Here is a 12,258-nt window from a genome sequence, read left to right on the forward strand (position 1 = left end):
ACCTATCGATATGCTGGAAAGACTTGACCGAAACTTCAGAGTTCGATCAACTCAGTGTATAAAAAACAATGGATACCATCTTACTGATGTCATCTTTAAAACTGGTAAAAAATAAAATTTAAATGTTGTACTAGTTACAGTTCAAAGAATTATGTGTGTATCTGCATTACTTGTGTTTTAATTTATATTCAAAATAAGCAAGTTGCTCGGCCCCATCCTGTATTGAACATTTAAAAGAAAAACAAATAATTTAGAAATAAAAACATTTAAACAAGTCTCACTCTTGTTTGACAGTTTGATTTGTAACCCCCCCCCCAGATTTTTCAGGTATTTCTACCAGTAGTGTTCAACGTATTTATTTTTATTGAAAAATTTTTGTGTTCAATCTCATTTTAAATACGTTTAATTAAAAACTAAAAATGCCTGAACGAATGTTGAATTAAAATTTATTTTTGATAGTCTACTCATTTGCAATTGCAAAATATTTTTTTTTCTTTTTACATAAATATACATGTTTCATTTGTAAAAAGAATGAAATATCATAAATATCAATTTTTAAATGTTAGTTATTTCGTAACTAGATATATAAATCTTCCTGCAAAAGTGATAACTGTTTGCAATTCTTGGCGTCGGTGGGGGAGGCAAAAATCTTTGCTAAAATTTGCAAGCAAGTTTAAGAACCACAGTCGGTGTCTGTGTCACTCTGGATGATAATGCAAGGGGGATAACTAGGTTTCACTAAAAAAGAAAACATAAAATGAAAATGCATGTTCAGAGAGAGGAATGGGCTTTGTGGGGAGAAGGAAAAGTTAAATGGAGGAGGGAAAGAAAAAAAAGATCACCGTATATAGAGAGATAAAGGTTTTTATAGAAATTTATTGCACGTTTGTCCCAGGCAATGCTAAGTAGTCCTACTTGTTTAATATAAATTGTCCAAATAACTGTCACTGCTGAATAAATAAAATACATTTTCACCAAATCAGTATCTTTTGGGCAAATATTTGTGTTTATGAAAATGTGTCACATAAATGATTTTAACCAGTCTGAATGAATGTTTTTTTTTTTTAATGGTCATAGTAAAAATAATTTTATTCGTGCATGTGTACACAAAAATGTCCCCATTGAAAATTTCAGATAACATACCGCTGAAAATACCCTCCCATTCTTTTGAATGTTGCAGGGTTGGTCTCCTTGCTGCTTCAGTTGCTTGAAAACCTGGGTAGAAAGTATAAATGAAAAATCCATTCTTGACAATCAGCCCAACAGGTGATGGGCCAGGAACTGGCCTACTACCTGTTGGGCTGAGGTATGCTGCCTGGGTATTATCTAGGAGGGCCAACCTCCGACAAGCCTTGCCACTCAGCTTTCAGGTGGGGCAAGTTTATTGCTTGTTGCCTGAGTTACTCCTACCGGGAAATGCAGACAGGGATGCCCAGGCAATTTTTGATAGACCAGAGTGCCCCACCTTCTGACCTAGTCACATCTTGCTGTGCTAGGCAGCAAATAAATATCTACTGCTGAAAATGTCTTTTTCTTTTTTTTTTTTTGATTGACTTCCTAAAAAAAATTAGATTTTGTTTTACTGCTTTATTTTATTCCGGCAAATTGTCATAGATATTCTCTGCAACAAGATTTAGGTGTTTCTGCAGTAATTGGATTTTCAAACAAATAAATTTCAGATAAAAATAGTAGTAATTGTAATAATGTCATGTTGAAATTAGTATAAATTCCAAAAATTATGAAAAATGATTTAGTAGAAGATGTGCTTTTTATAAAAATGAACATACATATTACGTGTTCAACATTTTGTATTTTGAAAATGGCAGATTTTCATTGAAAGCAAGGGTAATAAGTCGAAATGATTGCAGTTAACTCCCCTGGATTTCAAGAACTCTTCCACATATGATAAAACTCAATAATTTTTATTTTTACTTGAAATTATTTTTCTACTGGATCATTTTTCGTAATTTTTGGAATTTATACTGATTTTTACATGACCCGTAAGTACTGGTGTTTTTATCTGAAATGCATTTTTTTGAAACCACATTATACTGCATTATCAAAATTTATGTTAAGTAAGCTTTTTTTTCTTTTTTTTTTTTTTCTTTTTTTTTTCAAAAATTTTCAAGAAATGTTGTTTTCAATGGGAAAACCGAACCGGCTTATTGTTAACTATTGTTGATGCACTTTGTTTAGCTACAAATGTTATTTGCATGTCTCCAAATGTCCTCGAGTATTTTTTGTTATGGAATTCGCTGCAGACAAGGCATGAATCCACTTGATGTAAAAAGCTAAAAATACTGCTTCAAGATTAAAAATTAAAATAGTAAATAGTATATGCTGTATGGATAGATTCCGACCCAGTAAAAAAATCTTCCCTCTTTGTCAGAAACATCGCTCATGGAATTTAAGGACTAAAGAACGAAATACGGGAAGTGGGTGTTACAAAGCTGCTGAAAAAATTATGAAAACAATTTTCCTTAAATGGAAACTTTTTGAAATTGTATTTTGTATGTTTTTTGTTTTATAAAAACTTTTTGTTTAATATTTTTTGTAATTTGTAGATGCACTTTTTTTTTTTTTTTTTTTTTTAAATGAAGATCATTTTATTTTTGGTGCATGCAAATATGTGAACATGTTGCACAAAAATGTGTCATTGCGGCTGCTATTATTATTACTGCATTTCTCTTTCTCTCTCTCTCTCAAATGTCTGCGGAATTGGTTCTTCTCATGTGACCAGTTCTTCTTCTCTTCGGAAACGGTTTTGATGGAGGCAGTTTTTTTGTTTTTTTTAAATCCTGAAACATCTTAATCTTAGATATATTGGACTGGTGTTGGTTGTGCATAAAGTACTTCAAAAGATTCCGTTTCAATGCATGCAGGTCTTTTTTCTACCATGTCATTTTAGTGTTTAATTTTTATTTCTTTGCACATGTTTAGGCTTTATTCAGAAAAAGAAATACAATTTTAGTTTTAAGGAAGATAACTTTCCTTTGTATTCTTCCATTAAAAATATGAGTTATTCCCCTTTCTAATTCATGTTTGTATATTACCAGTTGTTCGGGTGGGGCTGCTTAAATTGTTTGAATGAATTATAGCAAAGTACATTATACTACCCATAACATGGTACAATAATAACAAATCAACAGAAATAGTTAGAATTCAACTTTAATATGTCAGTTTAAATGCTGTCTAGGTCTGATTTTTAAAATCTTGCAAGGCAACTTTCTATTCTTGATTTAATCTCATTGAAATGGTACTTTTAGGTTCTTGTCCAGAATTCCCCATATATTAAGAAAGAAAAATGAAAAAAAAATTGCATGATGGAACGAAAATGTCACATTCCAAAAATCGTGTAAATTGATCTAGTAGTTTTGCTTTTAACTAAGAAAATTAAATTATATGAGTAAGTGAGAAGAGATCATCTCACATTGCCATCTTGAAGAAAAAAAGGGAGATAACTCGGCAATAATTCAAACTTGTTAGATGAGCTTTGTAATGCTTACAATTTCCTGTTAATTGCTTAAAATTGGTTGAAAATAAAACTACTTGATTAATTTACGTGGCATTTGGAATGTGATCCTTTTTGTTCTGTGAAAGATATGTACATCATAAAGATTTTTCTATATTTTTGTTTTTAATATAGGGTGAAATCTTCACAAGCACCTAATTTTTATTTAAAAAAAATAAATGAGAAAATGGCGATTAAGAACAGATGAGAAAGATTAACAGAAATTATTGTTGGGCTGGTTTGTTCTGGTATGGGGAGGAAGAACATTTGTTATATTAGTTTTTTTCTAAACGCAGATCAGCCATCGAGCTTAGGTTAGATTCTTTTAGTTAAGAACAAATGAATTTGCTGTCCTTCGCTTTCTTTGCATTCTTCAAGTATAGGTTGTCGTGGTGATATTCTCTCTTGTTTGTAATGGATTTTTCAAATCTTTTTACTCTATCTTTTGAATATTAAATCAAATATATTTGGCAAAAAAAAAAAAAAAATAGCAACAACAAGCCATGTAAAAAGAGAGGTTAAAGTTATTTATGTCTGTATACAATCTGAATGTCCATCCAAGGCCATTTTGTGGTGGTCATTGTCACAACCTTCACTGACATATTGTTCCATGGAGCAGAAAACATGGCAAAGAATGTTGCCTGATTTATATTTTTGACATTTGGGAAAAAAACCCAAACATTTTATTTCAAGAGATTCTACTTTTGATAAGATTATTTTGGGAATCAAAATGTTACCAGTTGAAAAATAAAAATTTTTAAAAAAATGGAGGAAGTATAAGAAGGCTATAACAATGCGGGGAACAGGGTGTTGAAGTGATGTGCCGCATGAACAAAAATGGACAAACGAATTGAGGTCTTGTAGGTATTTTTTTTTTTTTAATCTTTATATATCTATTTATTTTCCCAAACAATCACAAATGCAAATCAGTAAATATGAGCTTACTGTTTGAAATAACTGGGATGGTGGAAGTTTTCAATATTTCAAGAATATCATCTCTTTTGTTTGTTTGTTTTTTTTTTTTAAAAAAGAGGTACCAAAAGAATGTTGGTAAAAAAGAAAAATGTAAAAACTTCTGAAAAAGAGATTATATTCTCGAAATATTGAAAACTTTCACCATCCTGGTTATTTCAAACAGTAAGTCAATATTTACTGATTTGCATTCGTGATTGTTTGGGAAAATAAATAGATGTACAAAGATTAAAAAATACCTACAAGACCTCCATTCGTTTGTCCATTTTTGTTCATATGTTACATCACTTTAACAAGCTGTATTGTTGTAGCTTTCTTATACTCCACCATATTTATTTACCAACAATGCTTCCAGAACACTAGCTTTCCCATTTATAAAAAAGATAAAAATACTTTTCTCTCTATTTTTACTGCAAAAATTTCAAAACTAAAACTAAAAGAACTTTTGATTGAACACAATCTAAGAAAATGTTGTGGTAAAAAGTTCTGCTTTAACTAAAAAAGTTAATAAAATTCAGTGATATTTTGAAACAGAATTTTTTCTCCAGTTAAGGTCGTTATTTATTTAGAAACGTTTTATCAAATACTTTTTGCTTATTAAGCAGAACTTGTTTCAGAAGAAAAACAATAACATTTTCTGCAATATCTAATTTTTTTATCAGAAATTTTTACTTTTGCAAAAAAACAAACAAACAAACAAAAAACATTTTCTTTGATAAGCAAAATATTAATTCTGTCTAAATTTAAAACTATTTGGATAAAGACAATTTATAGCAAGCATTATGATCCAGAGATTTAACAGACATGAACTGAAGAAAATTAAGACAGAGGAATAAGCTATGCCAATACATTTTTCATTAATATAATATGTATGTTATATACGTGTGTGTATGTGTAATATATGTATGCATGTATGCACATATATATATATGTGTGTGTGTATGTAAATATATGTATATATGTATTTATATATTAGTGATGGAATGATTCCAATATTTTTCCCGGTTCCAATACAATTACTGATTCCATACTAAGTTCCCAATTCCGATTCCTTATGAATTTTTAAGTATTTAATATAGAGTTGTTATATTCCCCGATTTCTGTAAAAAGAAAAAAAAATAACATGTTAAGTATGCAGATATTTTCGTAAACGTAAAATTACACTTACGGGGGATGATCTATAGATTTTAGCTTTACTGGAATTTTAAAATCAATAAATATTTATTAATTTATCATTATTATCAGCAATGGAAGATTTTGCTTTAAACAAAATCAAATAAAAAAAAAAAAGACAATCAAAAGAATCGTTAAGGCATCAGAAAATACACTAATTTTTCCGAATCTACTACTGATTCCGATACATCATTTCAATACTAATATATATATATATATATATATATATATATATATATAATATTTGTATTGTATTCTTACTTGCATCAATATGTTGTGATGGAAGTTCCATATTGCATATTTTAGGAAAATTTCTACCCTCAGATATGTCCAACTATTATACATGATTATCTGAAGAAGAAAATTTTCCCGAAATATCATATGATACCGAACTTCCATCTAACCATACTGATGCAAGTAAAGAACACAATGTAAGAATAAAATATAAAAAAGAACATATTGTATTAAAGGTGAATTTTTATCGCTTATTCCATCATTATATACTTTAATTTCCTGTAGTTTGTGTCTGTCCATTACACCCCTGCATTCAATTTCCTTGTATAAATTATCTTTATATGCACACTAGATAATGCTTCAAGCAAACTACATTAACCTCTTCAAACTGTTTTTCTTAATATGCAAGTTTTCTTCAAAATACAAACACAAACTTTTATTTTCATGCAAATTGGGGATAAAATCGGTTTTATGTGGGTAGCATATTTTCTCCTCTTCTCTCCCCCAGTTATTTAATCAATTCTTTAAAAAATATAGATTCCCTATAAATGACCCCCAAAATGTTTATTGTTTTTTAATTCATTTTTTTTTTTTTTGGTGGGGGTGGGGGTGGAATCCTAATAAGAATTATAAAAGTTATCTTTTTGAAACAATTTTTTGGTAAAAAAAAATAAATGGAAACGGAATCGATTTGTTTTGATCGATTCTCTACAATCCTTTTTATTTGTCCTCCTGAATCGAATATAAACCTCTGGATACCTAACTTTCCCCCCCCCCCTCGATTATCAAAGCTGGTTAAACTGAACCCCCTCCCTCAAAAGGAGGAGCCGTCCATGAAGCTGCTTCCTTGTTTTCTCCAAACCCCACTCCCCATACTCCCGTACCCCTACTACTGTACTGACCGTTTGTTTTTATTTTTTGTCTCAAGATCCGAATCCGAGGTTCAACTCGTGAATAAAGTAGCCGTAGCTCAAGTGGAGGATAAGTGACCAACAAACTTAGGAATCGTTTTTGGCTGGTGAGAAAACTCAAACAAATCTGCCTTTTTATTATTTGATTTTTATTTCCTTTATTAATAATAATAATAATAATAATAATATAATCAACTGCCCCTTCCCCCTCCCCTCTCACACATTGTTTTACGCGCCTCCTCGTTTTCCTCCTTCTCTGGAACCACTCCTGCTCGCCTATCTACAGTGTCTTTTGCTTCATTGATACTATACTAGTAAGGTCGGCTAACACTGAAATTTTTTTTTTTTTTTTTTTTTTTTTTGCGGAGCACAAATAAGCCATAAGGTTTGACCATTGCAGATAAACCTTTATTCTAGGCAGAAAAAGACTTTCCTCGATTTTTAAGTTGAATTAATAAATTTTCAGACATCGAATTCTGTTTCCAGTCATCACAGTGACCTCCCTTGACGTATGTAGTGAAAAAGGTAGCGACAGAAGGCCTTGTGCACCAGCTGAAAAAAGAATTTTTGTGACAACAAAATCAGACAATTTTTCCCTCTGGACCTAAAAACCAACAGAATCTACGCCATTCTTGAAATAGCCTTTTCCCTGTTGAATGCGATGTATTGCTGATCCTCTGCAGTTTTAGAAGGTCCATCCTCACAATCATTGCCTCTCATCTTTTGGGTGGAGTAATTTTATTGCTTACTGCCTGAGGCACCTCTATGGAAGAATGCCGACAGGGCTGCTCACACAATTTTTAAAAAGACCAGAGTGATCTTCCTTTTTCTGACCTTGTATCACATCTTCCTGCACTGGGAAGTAAGTAAATACCAGCCTAATTTTGGAGAGATTAAATTCCGAGGCTCAAATTAACAGCTGATGATGATTTTGTTGGATAATTGATTTTCATGGACAAGGATTCAAGATGTTATGGTGTTGGAATTTGCATTAAATGCCTGGATCTTCAGCTTGAGGTGATGCCATAAATTAATCAAATTGTGAGAATAGCAGAAGTAAAAAACAAAACAAATACTGCTTATGAAAGAAACATATTGTTGATTCATTTGAAAGTCATATCTGTCTAGAATTAAAATTTATTAGTCAGAGTCAATTATTATGGTTCATTTGTGTAAAAAAGAAAAGAAAAAAAAAAAGAAAAAAATGGTATCTTTTGGAAGGCACCTCTATCGTATCTTTGAATCATGTCTTTCTGTTGCATGTAATTCTGTTTTTTGTCTTCATTCCAATTCAAATCTGATTGGATGATTTGCTCTCACCTCCCCCTTCCTCTTGATCCATAACAAAACTCAATAATTTCTTACATCCTCATCCTTTTGCTCATCTCTCGCTTGTTTTCTCAATGGACTAATCGCAAATTGATTTTTTTTTTTATTCATCCTCCAATCACAAATATTAAATATTTTTCTTTGATCTTTTCATTCACAAATCAAAACTTTCGGTCTGTGTGTGCTATGTTTACAAATGATTCTTCTAATACTTTTATTCACTGATATTATTTTTTTTAATTCTTCATAATACTAAAGCAACAAAAATTCTAATTATATATATATATATATATATATATATATATATATATATATATATATATATTAATTTTTCCTTATTTTTTCATAGTAATAAAGCGCCAAAAGTTCTTTATTAGAACAACAGTCCGAAGAGCAGAGTATATTTTAATGTATTAGTAAATTAATACAACTAAAATAAAATAAAACAGTGCTCGTTGCGATGCAGACATTTAATCAAATTGTGAGAATGGCAGAAGTAAAAAAAATAATTTTGGTGTCTTTAAAAAAAAGCCGCCCAAGATTTTTGCTGATGAGGAGACTTTGTTTCAAAAAACCTATATGATAAAATTATTGTCCAAGACTTATTGTCTATCTCAATAAAAACAATGTCTGAAACAATCGTACAATTTATTGATTTGTTTGTTCTTCCTTGTGAGACCGATTTTTAATTTTTAATTATAAATTATCAATCATTTTACTCAATATATATATATATATATATATACATTAAATGAAGCTGATAAAAAATATATCTGAAACAAAGCAATTTTATCAAGATAGAAAAAGCTCAACACATTTAAGAGCAGAAAATAAATGTATTAAATTAAAGATGAAAAGAATAAAAGTTGCATAACTTTATTATATCATCAGATCAAGAAAAAGGTAAAGTGGAGAGAGAAAAATTTCTTTAGATCATGGCATTCTCCTCTTCTGATGAGAAGCAGTTAGCTTTGAAATACCAGGGTCTAAAGAGGTTTTTCTCTCCATTTTCTCTTCCTTCCGTATTGATCTCATGATATAATAAAGTTATATGTAATTTTTATTCATCTCTTATTTTATTGTATATTTAATCCTTTAATTCAGTTGTCTGTTTCGTAGCGCAAAATCAATCACTTAATTATTATATCAATCAGTGAATCTATTATGCCCTTAACTCATCAGATGAAATAGCAACAATCAATCCGTCAAAATGAAATGAGGTATAATTTGACATGATTAAAATCCGAAAATTGGAAGAGAAGCTGCATATACCCTTTTTATTTTTCCATTACGCCATTTTTAATTAAAAAATAAATATTTTTCTTTGATCTTTTCATTCACAAATCAAACACTGATTAATTTTTAATCATATCAAATCACACTTCATTTCCTTTTGACGGATTGATTGTTGCTATTTCTTCTGAAGAGTTAAGCGCATAATACATTCACTGATTGATATAATAATTAAGTGATTGATTTTGCCTACGAATCAGATACTATCAAGAATTGTGTAAGTCAACTGAATTAAAGGAATAAATTATAAGCTGGTCAACAGCATGAATTTTGGAATATAACTTTTTGTTGTTTATTCTCTATATTGCTCTGTAATTACATTGAGCTTCTTAAATAAGGATTGGTATATATCATAAGAAAATATATTTCTACAGAAATATATATATATATATATATATATATATATATATATATATATATATATATATATTAGTTGTTGTTTTGAAAAAATATTATTAGTTCAGTTTTTTAGCAGAGGATTCATCTTGCTATGAAAGGTTTTAAAGGTGAACTGTTTATCTAAAAGTCAACATTTTCACCAAAAACTTTTGTTGAATTTTAAGAAGAAAAAAAATTAAATAACTTCAGATTGCTGCATTGATTGGCCACCAAATCACGAGATTGTTAAAAGAAAACGAAAAATTTAACATATCCGCTGCTCTAAATTCAACCCCCCCCTTTTTTTAATCTGAACACTAGTCAAAAGATTAAGATCATCTTGTCTTAAGTTAGATAGAAAACTGGATTTTTTTTTCGTTTAAAATAAAAAAAATGAATTCTTGTCCAGAATTTCTCTCTATAAAAACAAAACAAAAATGAAGAAAAATCTGTATGATGTATGTACTATGACAAAGCAGAAATATCATATTGCAAAAATTATGTAGAGTGATCAAGTCGTTTTATTTTCATGATGAAAATCATTTTTAAGCGATTCATGGGAATTTGTTGGCATTACAACATAAATCTTGCAACATTGAATTTTGTTGAGTTATCTCCCTTTGTGTTTTTAGATTATTTTCAAAATGATGGACAAGACATCCGCTCTTTGCTAACTCATAAAATGTGATTTTCTTATTTCAAAATAAAACTACTGTTCCAATTTATATGATTGTTTGGAATATGTTTGTGTATTTTTGCGGGAACATATGTCATACAGATTTTTGTGTATTAGGCAAGAACAAAAAGAAAAAAGAATTTGCTGATTTGGTGCTTCTGAAGAATTAAAAAAAAAAAAATTCACTTGTAATAAGTATGGTTAATATCATTCACGTTTGCTAAAGTTTCTAACATTATTTGGTCTTTTCTGAGGTTTTTTAGCTTTGAAACTGAAATTTTCGCATTCAACTCAAAAAGTCAGTCAGTGTCTTCCTTTATGTTTTCTTTCCTTTTTTTTCCGAAGTTTATTGGATCTCATTTCTCTCTCTCTCTCTCTCTTTTGGCCAAGTTCTTCTGCTGTTGCTATACAAACCCCTCCCATTTCCCTTCTGAATTTAGTATAACATCTGCACGTTCCGCCTAACCATCTGATCAGTTTGAGTAAATTTTTTGGGGGGAATAATCGGGTTTGGTTCTTAGGGTTTTCCCTCTTTCTCCAATTTTCAGGCATGCTTTTTTCTTTTTTTTTTTTTTTCTTTTTTTTTAATGCTTTGTTTTTATTATTTTATTTTTAGTTAGTTTTTGTTTTCTTTTTGTTGCTTCTTTTTAAGACTTTTTTGTTTATCAGCAAGCAATTTCCATCGGCAATATTAAAAAAAAAAAAAAAAAAATGAATTTTATTTTCTTTTCCATGAATAATTTTCAAATTTGAAATAATAGGCCGCCACCCTAACTCATAAAAAATACAACCTGTATCCACCTTGGCATTCAATATAAATATTTTATTTTAGTGAGGATTCCAATATTTTTCCTGAATCCAGGACAATTACTGATTTGGATTCTTTTAAAACCTCTAAATATCTAGTTTAACATTTTTTTATGTTTTTTTTCTCTGACTACCATGTAAAGTAATAAACGTAAAGTAATAAGTACCCTTGTAATATGTCCATATATTTTTTTGAAAATGTAAAAAAAAAAATATAAATAAATAAAAATACACTTGTATGTATGTAGGTAGGAGAGATATAAAGATTTTAATCTGATTGGAAGTTTAAAATCAATTTTTTCATATGTTCGCATTACTGGCAACAACGGAAATTTAAGTTTAAAAAAAAAAAGAAAAAATAATTTTAAAAAAAAAATAGTTTTAAGTTTTCCGATTCTGATATCCCCCCCCCCCAAAAAAAAAGTTCTGATTTTTCTCATTGAGTTCCGATTAATCGTCTTAATATTAGTATTTTCGCAGAAATTGATTATAAAAAAAAAATTGTTACATAACTGTTATTTTCAGCTTGGTTTAAAAAAAAAAAAAAAAAGACAGTCTCTTGTATTTTTTGTTATATGTTCAGACCCCCCCCCTTCAATCCCACTACCACCACCAATCTAAAAATAGTGACATGATCCAAATGCCTTTATTTACCTGTATTTATATTTGGATGTATAAAAATTAGTGTTGTTGGTGATTTGTATCATGGATTTTTTTTTCTTTACTCTTATTCACCCAAGCAAGACATAATATGTCTTGGACTTACAGAACTACTATTCAGCCCCATATCTAGACGGATGCTATGTAGGGAGTTGAACAGCAAGATGTCTGTTCACATTACACTTAAACTTCTGTGTGTCAGTACAGTCAGGGAAACAGGAGACCGGGGGGGGGGATTTCCAAAGCCTAGCAGTTTGAGTGAAGAAACTATTAAAGTAGAAGGCTTTCTGGCATCTAGGGATTTCTAAAATGAA

At 29.8% G+C, this 12,258-nt stretch overlaps 1 protein-coding gene across 25 annotated transcripts in view; it reads left to right on the forward strand.

Moving 5' to 3' along the window:
• The window catches only part of LOC145248122 (disabled homolog 2-interacting protein-like), a 1,344,959-nt gene that overhangs the window by 1,292,730 nt on the left and 39,971 nt on the right, over positions 1-12,258 (forward strand). For 2 of the 25 annotated variants that reach the window (XM_080109925.1, XM_080109921.1), the window contains one exon: positions 6,819-6,908. The exons of the other annotated variants lie outside the window; for them this stretch is intronic. In XM_080109925.1, the coding sequence (XP_079966051.1) occupies positions 6,819-6,879 (61 nt within the window). In that variant the 3' untranslated portion in view covers positions 6,880-6,908. The remainder of the gene's footprint in view (positions 1-6,818; positions 6,909-12,258) is intronic. 25 annotated transcript variants of the gene reach the window in all.

This window comes from Euprymna scolopes, chromosome 26 (genome assembly GCF_053919585.1).
Source record: "Euprymna scolopes isolate OS-2025 chromosome 26, ASM5391958v1, whole genome shotgun sequence".
Taxonomy (NCBI): Eukaryota; Metazoa; Mollusca; class Cephalopoda; order Sepiida; family Sepiolidae; genus Euprymna; species Euprymna scolopes.